This window comes from Peromyscus maniculatus, chromosome 20, assembly GCF_049852395.1.
Source record: "Peromyscus maniculatus bairdii isolate BWxNUB_F1_BW_parent chromosome 20, HU_Pman_BW_mat_3.1, whole genome shotgun sequence".
NCBI classification, from domain to species: Eukaryota; Metazoa; Chordata; class Mammalia; order Rodentia; family Cricetidae; genus Peromyscus; species Peromyscus maniculatus.
In genome coordinates this window covers 20364400-20383326 of record NC_134871.1, presented here as the reverse complement: position 1 = coordinate 20383326, position 18927 = coordinate 20364400, and the positions used below count along the sequence as shown (strand labels likewise).

General features: G+C 38.6%; 1 protein-coding gene across 4 annotated transcripts in view; it reads right to left on the bottom strand.

Moving 5' to 3' along the window:
- Positions 1–18927, bottom strand: part of Angpt1 (angiopoietin 1) — a 256084-nt gene that overhangs the window by 26328 nt on the left and 210829 nt on the right. For all 4 annotated transcript variants that reach the window (XM_006978712.4, XM_006978713.4, XM_076555800.1 and 1 more), the window contains one exon: positions 11678–11844. In XM_006978712.4, the coding sequence (XP_006978774.2) occupies positions 11678–11844 (167 nt within the window). The remainder of the gene's footprint in view (positions 1–11677; positions 11845–18927) is intronic.

Below are 18927 nucleotides of genomic sequence, written 5' to 3'. Positions count from 1 at the left end.
GCAAGTGAAATTTTAGTTTCTTCCTTATTTGGGGGAAGAAAGCCTACAATTCATTTTTGCTGGCGAAGCTATGAATATTTTGATCTGATTGACTGATAAATAAAACACTGATTTGCCAGTAGCCAGGCAGGAAGTATAGTGTAGGCAAGATGAGGAGAAAGGAGAATTCTGGGAAGTAGAAGGCTGAGTCAGGAGTCTCTGCTAGCCGCTGCAATGAGGAGCATAATGTAAAGTACCGGTAAGCCACGAGCCATTTAGAGAAATGGGTTAATTTAAGATATAAGAACTAGATAGCAAAAAGCCTGCCACAGCCATACAGTTTATAAGTAATATAAGCATCTGTGTGTTTATTTGGGTCCAAGCAGCTGCAGGATTGGCGGGTAAGAGAGATTTGTCCTGACCGTGGGCCAGGCAGGACCAGGAGATAACCCCAGCTACACATTTTTTTTTTTTTTTTAAATAACTGATTTCTGATTGGATCTAAGGCCTGCTCTGTTGAAAGTAATTCATGCCTAGTACTATGGACCTAGTCAAAGGCCATTGACAAAGGAAGTCATACGCACAGGGTTGGGCTTAATACTTGTGTTTTGCTAAACTGCTGTGTTTAGCAAATCCCTACTAAATATTTGTGTCTATATCTATAAACTAGTGCTGATTTCAGTCTTGAGCAGCAAACCTCTTTGCAGCAAATAGCTTATGCAGAAATGTATAGCTGGCAAGATGCTGAGAACAAGTGGCTGCTGTGTGTTCAGCATTGAGTGAGACCCCATTCCACCACCTCACACCCAACTTCTAAACGTTCATATTTATTATTACTTCTATTATCCACTCTGCATTATTCTCCAGCTAATTCCTATTTTCCCACTTTATGTTAATTAGGCTACTCCAGGTGAGCCTTCCCAATTTTCCCAAATAGTCCATGGCCACTTAACTCATGCCTTGTTATTTTGGTTGGTGTTTGTGGCATTATGTTGCTTGTGTGGCTATTTATTACCCATATCTTCTCCTGCACCTCAGAAGTGTTTCATCTCAGACAAGAAGTATATAATACAAATTCCAATTCCAGTCATTAAAACTATCATCTCTGGGCTTGGGGACATAATCACAGCAAAAGCAACAGGTTGAGTAGAATTATGACTTCTACTAAATTGGAAAATCTATTTGTAGTCAAGTATGGGTGCCACATTCCTATAATCATAATACCTAAGAGGCTGAGTTAAGGAGGTTCACGAGTCCAAGGCCAATCTGGTATACATAGTGAGACCCTATTTTAAAAGAGGCAGAGGGGGACAGAGGTGCTTTGGAAATTCAAATAAAACTTCTTGAAAGTTCAATTTGGAAACCTCTGCTGGATATTTAAAAGAGCAGTGGAGTTCTGCAAAAATAACTTTCTTAGTATTTCAAAACATCTGCTACTGGTTCCAGCCAGGACTATAGGGCCATGTAGCCCCAAGGATCAGAGAAATGAGAAACATTTCACTAAAAAAAAAAAAAAAAAAAAAAAAAAAAAAAAAAAAAAAAAAAAAGGAAAGTAAGTTTTCCAATACCTCCAAAATGCAGGGCTCAGATTTACATGGGAAGCTCAAGAGACTTCTTTGCAGTTCATATGAATTTGTTTTGTAGATTTGGAATGAACCTCAGCTTTACCTCCTCATTTTACTCCTGAGGATCTGAGATTTGGAAACGTGAAGCAACATGTCCGAGGTCCTTCAGAAAAGCAACTGCAGATCCAAGTCTAGAGTTCATGTGTCTGAGTTCCCAGTGCAATATTTAATACATTACATCAAACCACTTCCCAAAAAAGATCCCAATCAAAAATAAAACTTGTGCAAAACAGATGTGTAGTGGCCAGAACATTTCAAGTCTTTTTCCACAATTTTCTCAATATTTTATTTATCTATTCATGTAGAATCTTTCCAGACAAAGCTTATGATAGACATCAGCAAGTCAGTTCTGATCTGAGTACCATGCAAACCCCACAAACATGAAGAAAACAAAAGTTAATATCCACCAATATGAATTATAAATGTCACAACCATATCATAATTAGAGGAGCATTATAAAGTGATACATACTATCTTCAGATTTAAATGATTCTAGTTTTCTACTATGTGCAGAGGGACTTATTTTACTATCTGTAATACTATAATATTTATTAATTATGTCCAAACCACAACCATATGGTTTGGAAAAATGAAGTTCAGATTTTTTAAAAATTCTCCAAGATATGGTGGAAAGAAAAACTGTAAAATAATTGGTAAAATATACGGTTTAAAATCATGTGTTTTTACATTAAAGTTAGAAAGTCTTTATTCAGTTCTTCTTTCTTTCTTGAAAGTAGTAACACAGTTAAATTTGTTTTAAAATAATAAATCACACTTTTGACTTATAATAACATAAAATAGTAGTTTTCAATGATGTACCACAATCATTCAAGACATTAGCAAGAGAAGGATCAAAACTAAAACCATTTCAAAAATTATTAGTTTAATAAATTTTATAAACTCTGATTTTTCACAAATCTTTTAGCCTAGCCCTACCAACCATGGAACAAATGGACCTTTAATGGGTTTGAGTGTCAGAGAATGTGAAATGTACAAATCATTGGTCTAAAAGATATAGTTAAATCTAATCGAGAAAAAATAATCAAGAAAAGAAATGTCCTGAAAAAAAATCCTGACTTCTTTAATAATATCAGTTTTCTATAAATACTATTAATATTTATTAATTTAAATTCATTTTTGGCCAGCTGTTAGTACATGGTAGTATGTCCTAGGTATAAAATATTTAGAGTTATGACCAAGGCAATAAGTGGATCTGGTTTAGATTCTGAATTATAATAAATAAAAAAAACAGTAAGCAGCAAAGGAGGCTTTTAAGATATTGGGGTGATGCTGTGGGATGTCTTTCTGTACATTGTGAATATGTGTTGCTCTGCTTGGTTGATAAAGAAAGCTGTTTGGCTAGTGGCAAGGCAGAATAAGATTAGGCGGTACATTCAAACTGAAGAAAGAGAAGGAGAAAGGAGAGGAGGAGAGACGCCAGCCACAGCCCAAGGAGCAACAAGATGCCAGCAGACCGGTAACACCATGGCCACATGGCAACAAATAGATCAATAGGAATGGGTTAATATAAGATGAAAGAGCTAGTTAGCAAGAAGCTGAGCCATTAGGCTATACAGTTTGTAATTAATATAAGCATCTGAATCATTTTATAAGCAGTTACAGAACCGCAGGGCCAGGCAGGACTGGAGAAACTTCCAGCCACAGGGTAAATGTCATAACAGACTATATTATTATAATTTTTTAAAAATTATATTATATTCTATTTACTTTTATGTGTATGCATGTTTATCTGCATGTATTTCTGTGCACCAAGCATGTGCCTTTTGCCCACAGAATCCAGAAGAGCTCATCAGATCACCTGGAAATGGAGCTTTAGATGGTTGTGAACTGCAGTATGGATTCCAGGAATCAAACCTGGGTCCTTTAGAAGAGCATCTACCACTCTTAACCACTGAGCCATCTTCCAATCCCCTCATCAAAATAAATTGAATTTAAAAACCTAAATACCTCACATTTATGTGACTGAATTTACATTTACCAGATACAACATAAGATCATATAGTATTTCTGATGAGAGGAATTTCTCACAAAAAGATAAGATAATTCAGATATATATATATATATCATCAGTAATTTGCCTAAGATATAGCTAAATTATACTACTGTTGGATTGCTTACTTGGGGACCCTCTTTCCCACACTTCTTTTTGTTTTATAAGTACATATAAAGTGTTTGTCCACATGTTCCAGCCATAGAGCATGTCAAAATGCCACTGGTAGAAATCTGGAAACTTCATCCTTACTAGTTAGCTTTTACAGTACTGGAAGGAACTACACAAGTTACTGGAGGAGAAAAGTAATAATTAATCATATCCAGACTGGCCTGGAAAGACATTCCCCACTGTTGCAACAGTTATGTGAACATAATGGAAGTAACCAACCACTATCTGGTTGGATTCAAGTCCTGCTCTCACAAGATGAAATCCATCCATGGCACTATTATCAGGCTTAGTCTATATCTAGACAGGTCATAGACACTAGGAGAAAGCCTACTACTATGAAGATAAGTGGACACCATATTAAATGGACCCCTAACTGCTTATCTTTATATCCATAAATCAGTGAATCTCTCAACCATCATTTGTAATAGATGGTGATTGACACAGTGACCCACACTGACCAAGGTGCATAGAAAAACAGACTGTAGAGTTCTCAGCTCTAAAGGATCATACACACACACACACACACACACACACTACCACCCATATCACTACCACCACCACCCATCAAGTGTCAAGAATCATTGTGTAAGAGGAGTGGAGAGAACGCTAAGACCCAGACATGGTGGATGACTACATGGAAACATCTTCTGGACACAGCAGGACAGCTGTTCACATGAACTCACAATGGTTAGGACACCATGTACAAAACTTGTACAAACCAAAGTTGAACCCAATTCCATCATGGACAGGGAATTGTGGTGCACAATCCCACTTCTATCTGTGGAGCTTTTGATGATTTTTAGCTGCTAAGATAGGAAGAGACAATTTTCTCTAAGACTGTCATCACTGATGAGTATACTATTCTTCAGCAGAAGATGATACACTCAAGAATATTTGGGCCACACAAATTGATCTCGAAGGGTTAAAAAGAAAAGGAAAAGGACACAAAGTTGGTTGCATAAGGAAGGCGGGTGAATCTAAGAAGAGTTGGGGGAGAGGAGGTGAACATGGTCAAATCATATTGTCCTGGCTTGTTCACCAAGCCACATGGTAAGCATTTATTTCAATGTAATTTCCATAGCAAGCATCACTGCTCTGTTTTCCTGAATAACCATGACTAGCATATTCATGTTGGTTTTACAGACAATGAACCCAGATTTCTTTAGAGCCTACACAGCTCTGATTCTCATTAAAGAATTGTTTTCTTTTCAATCCACTGAGCACAGCATCTTTTCAACTCCACAATTAATCTGTTATTTTGAAAGTAGAATTTATTATAGTGTTGATGATTGTATATTTGTTTTTTTTAACTTTGTATTGAGATAGCAAAATTTTATGAGAAGTAAAAGGCCACTTTAATCCCTAAACTGACAGAAACTCTTAAATATTTATTAGGGACATAAAAATCCAATTGTTTATTAAGTAATTCAAAACCCATAAAATAGAAATGTACACACAAAATTAGAGCCACAGCTCGAGAGATGGCTCAGCAGGTAAAAGCACTTGCTGCTCTTGCAGATAAGCTGGGTTTGGTGCCCAGCATCCACATGGTGGCTCACAACCATCCGTAATTCCAGTTCCAGCGTGTCTGCTACACTCTTATGACCTCTGCAGGCACCAGACACTCACAGAGTGCACATACACACATTCAGACAAAATTTCAAACTGTTAAAATAAATCTTCTTAAAAGTGTCAATAGAAAAATAATTTTTTTAGAAATTAAATATTTTAGAAATAATTTTTTAGAAATTAAAAAAAATAATTTTTTTAATTTTTCAAGAAGCTTCACCAACACTTTAATTTATGGGGCTGGAAAGTTGAGACTCACACCAGCGTGTGAGTTCCCACCTGTAGTCCAGTCCTTAGGAGACCAAGGCAGGAGCATTATCATTAGTTTAAGGCCACTGTAAATAAGGCTACAAAGTAAATTCCAAGGCAAGTCTATCTGGCAGAGTGAGATACTATCTCAAAGCACAGAAAGAATAAAAGAGAAGAAAAGAAGGAAGGAAGGATAAAAGGAAGGGGAAAGAAAATTGGGATTAAAAGAGAAGAGGCAATGTGTGCTAAAAAAACAAGATTAGAAGAAACATATTGTCATAGACTAGGTGTTTTTATTTAATTTAATTTAAAAGACTAGCTAATGAACTGTCCTTTATTGTGAAATGGCCATATACATAGTGGGCAGTTATAAGAGCAAATTTCAAATCCTTCCTTGTAGTCATATTAGTTCTTGTGACTGTGCAAAGTGCTATGACCTGGTTTTCTTCTGTGAAAACAAAACCTGTGTGATACATAATAAGTGTACATGCACGTACGTGATCTATCAACTCTTGGTAATTTTGTGAACAAATATAACTTGAATTTTATGGAAATTATTCCCACACACATAGAGAGCAAAAATAAGAGTAGCATATAGAGGAAAAGAATGCTAGCTAGAATTAGTTAATATTTAATGATGTGATAGGATACAGATGCTAGAGAGCCATTCATGAGTCAATAGAAGCACAGAATCCAAATAGGCTTGAGAATGAGGGTACCTTGTTTCTCTGGAAAACCAGTATGGGTGCCTTAGAGGGCATTGCTTCTGCTTTTTATGGCATAGTGAAGGGATCAGGACATTGTGGCCAAAGAGATCATCCTAAAACCAAAGCACAGCAAGGAGACTGTACACCTCGTCTTTGAATGGGGACCGGAGTATTTTTACACTCCTGTGTTGACCAGTCATAATTTGCCTACTGAAAGATTGACTTTGGGTGATATGACTTCTCTTGGAGACAGCAATACTTCGAGAGGGAGCATCAGCTGGAAGCAGTCTGCCACCACCATTCCCAGGAGATAGGAAGAGTGACCCAGATTCTCAAGGGAAGAATGGGGCTGGCACACCCCAGCATTTGTTAGGGGAGGCTTCAGGGAAGATATCCTCGGTTAAGACAGAATCTGAGTTGTAGAAAACATATCCATGTAATAAAGTTAGATTGGTGTGTGCATGATATGGATATAACACCAGCAAGACACAAAAGTTTTAGAAAATTTATCAAATGTCATCGCCATGAGGAAGGCACTGGGTTGAAAAAGCCTGGCGGTATCAGCTGGATTTTTGTTAGCAGTGACAAAAAGCGTTAAGACGACCATTAAGACTTCACTTGCAGATACTAAAATATTGTTCAAATCTATGAAAGAGGATAAACACCAAGCCTGGCTGTCTATTGAAAAATCATTCCAGATATAGTGGGAAAGAAATATTTGAGAGTAAGAAGGCTAGGGCAGGAAGGCTGTACAATAGCGCAGGCGTTAGATGACGAGGATACGGATAATACCCGCCCCACCCCGGGAGGTGTTTAATAATTTCATATTGATTGCGTGTTATTCCACATGATATGTTTATCATGACACTTCTACATTATTATTTCTTTTCTGACTCATGTTCTCTTGGGTTCTGTGGATTTTATTTTCATCTGAGAAAATCATTTGAAGTTCCCTTGGAGGATAAAAGGGAAATATGTGTGTTAAGTGCACATCTCTAAGCTAATCTATCCATTTGCAACACTTGCTTTTAATCAGTGTATGTCTCAGAACGTAAGCATGAGTTTTCATTTTTTAAAATAAGGTCTGTGACTATAGCTGAAAGCATCTTCAGAATAAAATTTCTAAGAACTACATGCAACTATTCACTGCTGGGAAGAGAACTAGTCTTTTCTAGGGATGAGCTCCTTTATTTGTTATTCAGGGCAAAGTCGGCTTTGAAATCTTTTCCACACAAACAACAAAAACAGACTCAAGAGGTTTTATACACACACACATACACACACACACACACACACACACACACACACACACACATGTGAATACACATTTGTGGGTGTGAGTGAGTGTATATGTGTAACAAGCATATTAAAAGTAAAAGGCTATCAACTTGAGAGTGGAGGGGTTCAAATGAAAGTCACTGGGAGAGGCTGGAGGGCAGAAAGGGAAGGAGGAAGTAAAAGTACTATTTCACTTAACAGCATCTATAAAAGAAGGAAAAATAAAAGAAAAAAAACCCCGTGAATTTAATTCAAAACACGAATAGGGAGAGAAGCCTCAAGGAATTTGCTTTTTTCTGATTATATGTTACTTTTCTCGTTGATGTGATAAGACACCTGATAAAAACCACTCAAGGAAAGGAGGGTTTATTCTGGCCTCTCATTAAATAGTACAGGGGCTGGCACTGGCTGCTGTTTCAGAGGACCTGGGTTCAAATCCCAGCAAGCACATGGTGCTAAGAACCAACTGTAGCTCCAGTTCCTGTGGATCTGATTCCCCTTTCTGGCCTCCCCGGATGCCAAGCATGCATGGGGTGTACAGACATACATGTTGACAAAGCATTTGTATATATAAAATGAAGTGTTACAGTCTATCACGAAGGAGAAGGCATGGCAGCAGTCATTGGAGGTGGCTGGTCATGTAATATCTACAATCCAGAGCAGAGAGCAGACAGTAAGTGGAGCCATGCTACAAAGCCTCGAGGCCCTTTGTTGAGGCACCCGCTTCATCCAGTAAGGCCTCCTTAAAGCTACAGCACCCTCTAACCCGTAGCCACCAACCTGGGACCAATTACTCCAACACAAGAGCCTATGGGAAACATTTTTACATTCAAACTAATAGTCTTTTTTTTGGCAAAGAAGCAATAGTAATACTTTCTATGGCATACTTACTTTAACCATCCTCCAAATCAGGCTTTTGATTTTAATGCATCATAATTTCCTATTTGATGAAAACAAGAATCCTACACTCAATTTTGTGAGAGGAAATTATAGCAGATGTACCTTTTGTTAAGTTATGGTGAGAGATAAAGTCAGAACCACCCACTCTGTTACGGCAATACTATCAGAGAACCCACCATGAAAAAGAGAATAGTAAAAAATGCCTCTCTCTCCTCGAGAAAAATAGTGTGCCTTTTAGCCTCTGCTTTCTTTCCTTTAAAACCAAAAGTGCTAAATTAAATCACAGCCCTAGCTTTGTGATTCTGATTCTCAAGTTTCAAACGTCTTTCATGAAAGAAAATCCTGTAGTGTACACCATTCCAAAGCTAGGAAGACTTACTATTTTACCATAGCTCTGCATCATATGTGTGAAAGACACGTGGACATGGGAATCATAGATACCACAAGTTCACGGAGTGTTTAATAAAGGTAGTGGTGGTGAGCTCCAAGACAAAGCCAGTGCTCCTGCACAGACAAGAGTAATGAATGCTTGACTCCAGGAGCCTTGAGGGTGCCAGCTACCCCGAGCTTGCCCTGTCATTATCCACCAAAGACCACCCAACGGCACGTGCATGTACAAACACACACACACACACACACACATACACACACACACACACACACACACACACACACGCACGCACAAGCCCCTCTACCACAACCGCCTATAGCAAACTGAGCGGCATTTTGGAAAGGAACCAGGGCAAATTCTTCAGAAGCCTAGAAAAAGACTAGACTAATTGCTTGCTAGCTCTATTGTCAAGCTGGCTGACATTAGCCAAGTTTCATATAGTTTCAAGTTTCAGGTCCAAACATTTACATAAGAGTACCCCTGATGTTTTACAGTGGTTTTTCTTGTTACAAAACTCTCAAAATATTGACCTCCTCAGAAACATTTCTTCTTACACTCCATTACATTTTATAAATGTCTCTTCTTCGGTTTCTGGAGCTGCCATAAAGCATACCCTTGTTCCCACTCTGAGACTTGTACTTCTTAGATCTACCCCTCATCCTCTCTTATGTGACATCATCCGCATTTGTTAAGAAAATGATTATTATATTTCCAAGGCTCTACATGTAATCGTACATGTAATATCCTGCCATTAAAAGAAAAGTCAGATTTTAGTTCCCAAAGATTGTTATGACTTAAAAAGACAAACAAGAATCAGAAAGAGTTGATCTCCGAGGACACAGCCAGCCACACTGGATGGAAAAACCACAAGGCTTTGTTTGGTAGCAATACAAGTTATAGGCAGGCCGGGCGGTGGTGGCGCACGCCTTTAATCCCAGCACTCGGGAGGCAGAGCCAGGTGGATCTCTGTGAGTTCGAGGCCAGCCTGGACTACCAAGTGAGTCCCAGGAGAGGCGCAAAGCTACACAGAGGAACCCTGTCTCGAAAAACCAAAAAAAAAAAAAAAAAAAAAAAAAAAAAAAAAAACAAGTTATAGGCAGCCATATGTGACTAGTTTGATGTTTACTATTATGTTTGCAAGACAGACAGGGAATATTGAGAATCAGAGTCATTGCAATTCTTCTTTACCTGTTATGAAATCATAGCACATCGATTAAGGATTTGTTATGTGATGAGTATTGTATGGCTAGGTCATGGATGACACCAACTACAGTAGTCTCCTGGTCTTGAGGAATGTTAACCAGGTTTTTAGAAGCTGTTAGTCACAGAGTCTGACTATGAGGTCTCTGAAACTGACTGAGAATGGCCAGTGCCTAATCATAATCTTAGAACATGATAGTAACACAGTTAATGTTTGTGAAATAAATCTACAATAGCTCAATAGCCATATATTTCATTTTTCCTAAGCTATGAGTTGCTCATTGAAAAAAAAATCAGAACCATTGAAATCAATAATATAGTCGATTTCTGCATTCTATTATATGTATGGCCTTTATCATTCAGATTTTTTTTTTGCAGTTTGTTATTTAAAAAGTCCTGCTGACAATGCCTTGTCTCCTTTGATGCAATTCACTCAGAAATAGAAAATTCCCTCTAGTTACATTGGAAGTAATTTGAAAAATTAAAATTTAATGAAAGTAAAGGAAATAAAACCTTCAGATCTTTTGTTAGGAAGAGTAGATTATTAGAAGGCCTTGAGTCACATAGTTTCTGGTATCATTCTTAGATATATGAAGCCACTAAACCTTCATAGCAATTACAGCACAGCCACATATGCCTCACTTAATTCAGTATCCCCTAGGACTGAGCTAACACCAACGTCTCAATCTATGGGACCCATGCCATGAGAGGGAGTCCTCCACCCCATACACACACTGCCTGGAGTGCCAGGACCCAGATGCTGAATGGCCCAGAGACCTAAGATAGAACCAAACACAGCTGGATAAAAAGTCAATGTAATGATACATAACAATATTCTGCTATACTCATAGATTGGTGCCTAGCCCAATTGTCATCAGAGAGGCTTCGCCCAGCATCTGTTGGAAACAGATGCGAGACCCACAGCCAAACATTAGGCTCAACTCAGGGAATCCTGATGAAAAGAGGGAGTAAGGATTTTTAGGAGCCAGAGAAGTCAAGGACATCACAAGAAAACCCACAGAATCAATGAACCTGGGCTCATAGGAGCTCATGGAGACTGAACCAACAACCAGGGAGCCTGCACTGACCTAGGCCCTCTGCATATATGTTACGGTTGTACAGCTTGATCTTGTGAAACTTCTAACAGTGTGAGCAGGGGTTCTGTCTGACTCCTCTGCTGGCTTTCTGGACCCTACTCCTCATATTGGGTTGCCTTGCACAGCCTTAATACAAAGCAAAGTGCTTTGTATTATTGCAACTTGATATGCCATGTTTCGTTGATACCCATGGGAGGCCTGCTCTTTTCGGAATAGAGGAGTGGATTGGAGAGCGGAGTCGGGGAGGGGGGAGGGGAGTGGCAGAGGGGCCGTAGAAAGGGTAAACTGGGGTCTGTATATAAAATGAATTCACTAATTTTTTTTTAAGGCTAACATTGGAGCCTGTGAGAAGCCCTTACAGGGTTTTCTGTATCTCATCACCATAGGCCTAGACAAAAAAGTTGAATTTTCATTGTCGGGCACAATCTATGTTATTTCTTGCTTTTGAATTAAAGCTCCTTGGTGGTAGGAACTGGTTGCAGTTCTTGAATGTAGCTTACCTGTAGTTCTGCTTTTCGTTTCCTATGTGGAATCTGTCATACTGTGAGTAGGCTCGGTTCCCTTCCCAGTCCATCAGCTCGATCCTCAGCATGTATTGCCTCTGACTGGTTATGGCAAAAATAAACTCATTCCCCAGCCAATATTCACCAGAGGGATTCCCAAAGCCCTGGGAAAGAAGAGAGACACTCACTTGTTACTCCAGAGGTAACTTTGTCCTGTTCAAATCTATTTTCTAAATAGCAACACAAATTATCTTTTAAAGGTAGCTTTGTTGGCCTTTCCATACTTTGTTTCAATTACTAACTTATTCTAGTACTCTTCAGCTGGAGTTGACATCTAATTCTTATCATAGAAACCTGTTTATTATGACATTCTTGGGTTAAATCAGTCTAGTTAGGCTTAACCAAAATATAATTCTCTATTCAAACTTCTTTTAGACAAAGTTTTTTTTTAAAAAAAAAAAACTGAATTGACATTTTAAACATAATTTGAACATTTTCCAATGACTAGTATCAGGATACTTCCCTTTATTTACCAGTATTGTATTTGCTGTTATCATTATTCAGGAGCCCAATTATACTATAATTTTACAGATGATTCAGTTCTTCTAGTGACCTCACAGTTAATTTTAATAGTCAAGTCTAGAAACCAATGGGTGTTATCACTTAGATTCTTCATTGGCAAAGATTTGGATTTGGAGGCAGAATGATGAGTAATAGGGGCCAGTGAGTAACTGAGTTGGATTCATTGTATCCAAGTCTCACTGTGACCTTATGGTTTTCTTTGGAGTCACCTAAATCAGCAATGTCAAAATTTCATTTTTTTCTTTTGTGTATGTGTGTGTGAGAGGTGGCGGGGGGGGGGGGGGGCGGGGAGGGGAGAGGAAGAGGGAAGGAGGGAGGAAGATTGAGAGAGAGAGAGAGAGAGAGAGAGAGAGAGAGAGAGAGAGAGAGAGAGAGAGAGAGAGAGAGAGACAAAGTGTTCTCCCAAGGCTATCATTGAAGATATTGACAAAGAAAGAACCTGAGAAATTGCTGATATAGATTTGGGGCATTTCACAGTTGCTCAGAAAGCACTCCCTTGGCAATACCTGATGATCACTTTAATTCCTTATGGACACATCTGTCTTATTGAATCTGTTTTGAGCTCCGAGCAATAGAAGCAATAGAAGCTGTGCTATATTTGTGAATTTTCCAACACTAATGAAGAAGTGGCATGCAATAAATTTAATTTCACAGACATTGAAAGGAAGAAGGAAGGGACAAAACGCAGAAGGACAAATGTTAGAGCACTTTGCACCAATATTCAGAGATCATTCTGTTGAGTCTGAGCCATACAACCGAGAGCTGGTAAAAATAACAGTGTCAGCTTTCAGACTGCGTATCTCAGAACATTCCACACAATCTGCATCTGGACAGACTCCTTAACTGTGCTTACACACACTAACACTAAAAGACCAGGTCCTGTAATCACAGGACATATACTTGGATGTTTTATGAAGAAATGAACCACAGTTAATTGAGGCAATTATTAATGAAGGGTTAATCTGTGCTTTGAAGTGTGAAGGAGTATTATAATAATTATAGCAGCACTGATTGTCTCAACACAGGTAGTACAATATGGAAAATGTTTATTTCTATTCCAACTTTATATCAATTTTAAAGTATAACAGACATTTCCTTAACTTTTCCTCCATTAATCAACCTAAGAAAGGAGTCAATGTTCCCTATTTCTTTTTTAGAATATGCTGATGCTCAGTTTTTATCAATAATTCTCTAAGTTTGTTCCATTGCCTCTGCCAGTAGAACTGCTTCCCAACAGCGAGGAGTGTTTGATATCAAATCCCTTTCTGTCAGGTCTGCTATTGCAATACCAACAGATCGCACTGTGTGGTGCTTCAGCGCAGTGGTTAGAGCAAACACCTAGAGTGCCCAGAGTTTGCTGCACACACACACACACACATACACACACACACACACACACACACACACACACACACTTGTAGCTTTATATTGAAAATGAATATGTGTGTGGACATTTTCAAAGTTATTCTCTGATTTAACTAATTTTTGACTAATTGCACAATATTCATCTGGATGACATTGAATATGTAATCCTCTAAAGACTATTTGCATAATTCAGAGGGAAATACAGGATTCATTAAAGTTAGTACTCCAGTGACTCCATGCATGTGTGTGTGTGTGTGTGTGTGTGTGTGTGTGTGTGTGTGTGTGTGTAAGTCTTCACACATACACACACAAGTGCCTATGGAAGCCAGAGTTTGCCATTTGATGTCTTCTTTCACTGTGTCTACCTTCCCACTTCCCACCTTACCCCTGGAGGCAGGATCTCTTACTGCATCAGCGCTCACATCACTGGATGGAAAGGCTGGCTTCTAAACCCCTGAATCCTCCTGTTTCAGTCTCCCAGTGCTGGGACTACAAGTGTTTGCCACAACCTATAGATTTTTATGTGGGTTCTGGGGTTTTAATCCCAGCCCTCATAGTTTACTTCCCTCCTCCTAAGACACTCAGGCCACACTTGGTGAAAGTGCCACAGTAGCAGAAATTATCAGCAGTCTTTAGGATGTGCTAGAGATTTTACAGCATCTCACAGGAGCAGGTGCTACATGCTAAGAAGTCCAAAGATTTCCCGCTAGAACGCGTGCACAGAATAGAAAGTTGCAGGGGGCTGAAACTCTGAGTTAGCACTCTTAAACTGCACCAATTGCTTGAAAGACAAGGAGGACCACTGGGATTTCCCTCGCAGTTTTTAAGCTCAGAGCAGCCAGAGCTGTCCCTCTAGCCACTCGACAGGTCCCTATGCCATGCAGCATTGAAACAAGGATTCAGCAATCATAGTAAATGTGAGTACAGCGGCTGGGAATGATGAAGTGTTAAGTCTTAGGTCACATATTTCCATGCTGCTGAAAGTGTTGTGTGGATAAAACTCTCCAGCTTCCCTGGGAGAAAGAGCATTGATCCCGGGTGAGCCTCAAAAATGGACCAACAAGAGAGCTATTCCTACGAAAGTCTGTACTCGCTCATTCTCAGCACGCAGGTCTGGAGGAGCACCAGAAAAAAAACAAAACAAAACAGAATAGCTTGCTGAACAGTTGCCTTTTTTTTTTTCTTTCAGAGGGAAGCAACTGAAAAGAAAGACACTGAAATTCGCCACTAGAAACCAAATTTTAAATTCATGCATCTCACCCCCCAAACTGCCTATGTGAGTAAAACTGTTTTACTACAATGAAGCAATATGGTGTTTGAGAGATAGTGGAGGGAGGGAACTGTCTAATGGCCAAGTGCAGAGGAGCAGAAACAACTGTTTCATCATCAGGAAGATGACGGACATGCCAAAAAGGGGAAATGGAAATGGGTTCCCACATGAGGAAACCGTTGGATAGTTTGTCAGGCACATCCATATATCTGATGTGAGGAACAAAGGGTTGACGTGGATTAGGTAAACTCTCCCCTTATCTCTGCCACAGTTGAAGCCTCCCTTTACCACACATTTTCAGTGGAAGCTCTCAGCTTCCCTTAAATGACTCAGTTTCCTCATCTGCAGAAGAGACGATTAAAAAATATCTCCATGCACAGTGTTATAAGAATGAAAATTAGCCAAGACATCTGAGTGTTCCTACATGAAAAGCGCTTAAGAAAACCTATTGAGAAGTTCTGTCACGTTACACAGTTGCAGTTTGCTTTTTGCTTTCTTCTATAAGATGGCAAGGTCTTTCAAAGGAACAGGCATCCTCCTATGCTGTACCATCTAAGTATCCCAGAATATTGTCTCGGCTGAAAATTAATGAGTGTATCAATAGCATTATTGAACAAGCTTTTAGACGTGAATGTGTTATTATTAGCTGAGCACTGCCTTGAGGAACAAATGTTGGTATTTTAACCCAAGATCTAAATTAAGAAATGAAAACTTGAAGCCAAGTGTTTTCACAAACGGAGTTTCAGTGTGGCACAAATGGCACAGAAAGACAATAGCCACCCCCTCCTCAGTCTTTCCTGCTCTCCTGTGAACAAAAGTTCCCAGAAGGAAGCTAAATCCTGAGGCTGAACCTTCAGCAAGGCTGATTAACTGATTAGACCTTTAGTGATGGTGGAAAGTTTGCAATGTTGGAGGTCCAGAGCCTAATTACACTTTATCTTGAGCCATCTTTAGCCCTCCAAAGAGCCATTCCTTGCCCATTTCTGTGTCACCTAATGTCCTGTGACTAATAGGTAAAAACATCTTAGAATACATTAACTTAACAAAGCACTAGTTTCCACCCATCCAAGGGCAAAGGAACGCTAAGACAACATCTTAGGCCACAGCAGACTCTCCCCACTCTCTGATGTTGCCACTGTTTGTACTATGTCTTGATTTATGAATTTCTTTTTTCTGTTATTATAAAAACTTCATGAAATTGCTTCCATGGTGGAACACGGAATTTGGGGTAGTCTAAGTCTGTGTTCCCAAGCCATGGATCTCAAGTCAAATAAACTATGTTTTATCCCCTTTGAAGTCAGAGTTGTCTTTTTGAGTCAACACATCTTAATGGGAGAATACCTCTCTCCTTCTATTCCCACTTGGTCCAATTTCTCCCCATCTTTTCTGCCTATATATTTCATGTGCTTTAAGATCTAGGAGAGAAAATTTTAACTATATACCCACATTCATAACTAATTGATAATTCTGATGGTTCCTTTACTTGGAATTGAGTATCAGACAGAACAGGGGTGTTACTTATGAGTAGAGATTAAATACTCTTCCCATGCATATGTTCAAAATGTCTGGGGTGAGCCTAAACATCAGGATATTCATATGGTTCCACTCACTGGAGGTGGAAATTCATATAAATACGACACTAAAGAACTATGTACAAATTAAGAACAATACATTAATCAGATAAAATTATCTGAATAAAGGAGACATGAAGGCGCATGTTTGCCATGGTCTCCATGCTAGAAGGCAACTTTTGATTATGGGACTAACAGAAAAAAAATCAAATTTGTGCATAAAATATAGTAAGTAGTGCATAGCTCAAAACCATTTTTAGATATTTTTGAGTATACTAGCTTATCACAGGTCAATGCTTTATTTTAAATGCCATATATAAAACATGAAAAATGAAAATCATACACAGACTTCTGTTCTGATGTGAAGGCGGCAGTAAAGGACAAGATTCTTCTGTAGTGAATAAAATGCAAGGATTCTATGACAGAAACAAACGAGTATATTCACTTATGTCAGTCATAATTGCACAAAGAACTTCACTGCCAGGAATCAGGTTCACTGCTGATTAATTTTGTCTTCCAGTAGTTTAATAAAAGGGGGAACACTGGAATTTAAAAGAAAACAATGCTGACTTCAAGATGGCCTCAAGAGTCACATTATACTTTTAAAATACAGGGAGAGGAAAGGACCAATATTCATTAATTTTGCCAAAACCTGAAGAAATGCTCAATTTCAGCTTGTCCTTTTCCAAGTTAATAAAATAATTGTCTCTGATACTTTATTTTTTTTGTCTGATAATGCTCACAGGAAGTGTTGACTTTTTATAGAAGAATCAAAATTGAAACCAGACACAATCTGTATCCTATGGGCTTCATCTTTCTTTCATACAAATTATTAAAAAAGCAGACAAGGCTGGTTTTCTTTTCTTTCTTTCTTTTTTCTTTTTTTACTTCACAGTTAGAGCTCATGTTAGAAGTGTATCCTTTCATGGCTGAGACACTAAGCCCAAGAAAGATGGGAAGAAATTTTGATCTAAAGAATTTTAATTTCTTATGTATTTTTTTCAATATAGGCATGTTTAAAAGATGCTTTTAAGTTCTTTATAGAAACAAGAACTCCAAGAAAGTACCTAGGTGCTCTCAAGGAAATGTTTGTTTCGGTAGGAAGCTCTGTTTATAGGGATAATTGTCTTCAAAACAAACCAAGTTTTTCCCCAGGGAATTAGTGACTGCCTGTCATAAAGCTGCCACTTAGAGAAGTTGTTGGGACTCTCTGGTTCATTGGCTATATGCAGAAGGATTTTTGGTGAGTGTGGTGTCCCCATAGTCCCTAAATGCCCCATTAGAAGAACTACCACAGACTTCCCTCTCAGCAGTAAATGTCTTTACAAGTCTGTAACCCAGATTTGCTGGATTTCCTCTTCAGGAAGACTTAAGAGACAACAAGAGTTCAAAAGTCTTCCTCAAGCCTAAAGCCAATGCTGAGAATCAAGTCTTATGACACCTTCATATTGGGAAGGGCTTAAAAATAAAGAGATATTCTGTAATTTCTTGGGTTGATGACGTTAACACAAAACTCTGGAAAGCTTAATAGGAAAGAGGCAGCCCACAGATGCCAATCAGTAGGACACAAAGGACAGAGGGACAGCAATCCACAAGGGAGGGATCAAAGGTCACGGCTACATCCAATGTCCCAAGAGTGGAGACTAGTAAAACCAGACAGAAAGAGCTGCATGCATACAACTTTAACTTTCCCCGAGCATGTTCCCCATCAGCCGAGGAAGCTTGAGGCAAATTTCATGCATGCAGGGAGCAGTAGGTGAGGTTCATAAAGACCCACATAGACACACCTTCCTTCACAGAATCATGCTATTTTGTTTCTAGGTGAAAGAAAGGCTTTAAGAGAGCTATAACACTGTGACTCTGTGCTTTGGTGAATGTTAACAAGTTTTAACATACAATGGATTCTTTTAACTTAGAAAATCTTCATACTCATTTTTGCCAAAATGTTTAAAAAATTTGGAACTAATTTTACTTTCTGACCATGAATAATTGTCATTGAGGTGATACATTTTTGGAGTTTGAATAAAATATGAAAGCTTTTCTTATTTAAAAGTAAGAGGAGGAATAAATGTCAATGGCTAATGAATAATTTCAGTCTTGTCCCTTTAAGGAATAATCAGTTCTCTAAGAATGGATTCATTGGTAAATACTCAAAAAGCATTAATCAGTTTCATACCTAACAAGTCAGTATATCATAACATTACCAGTGTGTGAAGGAAACATATTCACAGGTAATAATTTATCATTTTTGAAAACTGCATGATGGCAATTTCACATTCATTTTCTGTTATTAATTAAAGTGACAGTGTAAGTCAGAATGATTTGAATCTGTGTATCTAGTTTTATTCTCCATTGTAGCCACTTGCTCTAGACATTCTTTTCCTGAATTCTAACATGCTGCTTGTGAACTCTGGGCTAGCCAATTCTGTTGAAAACCTCCAGGATACAAAGCACTCTGT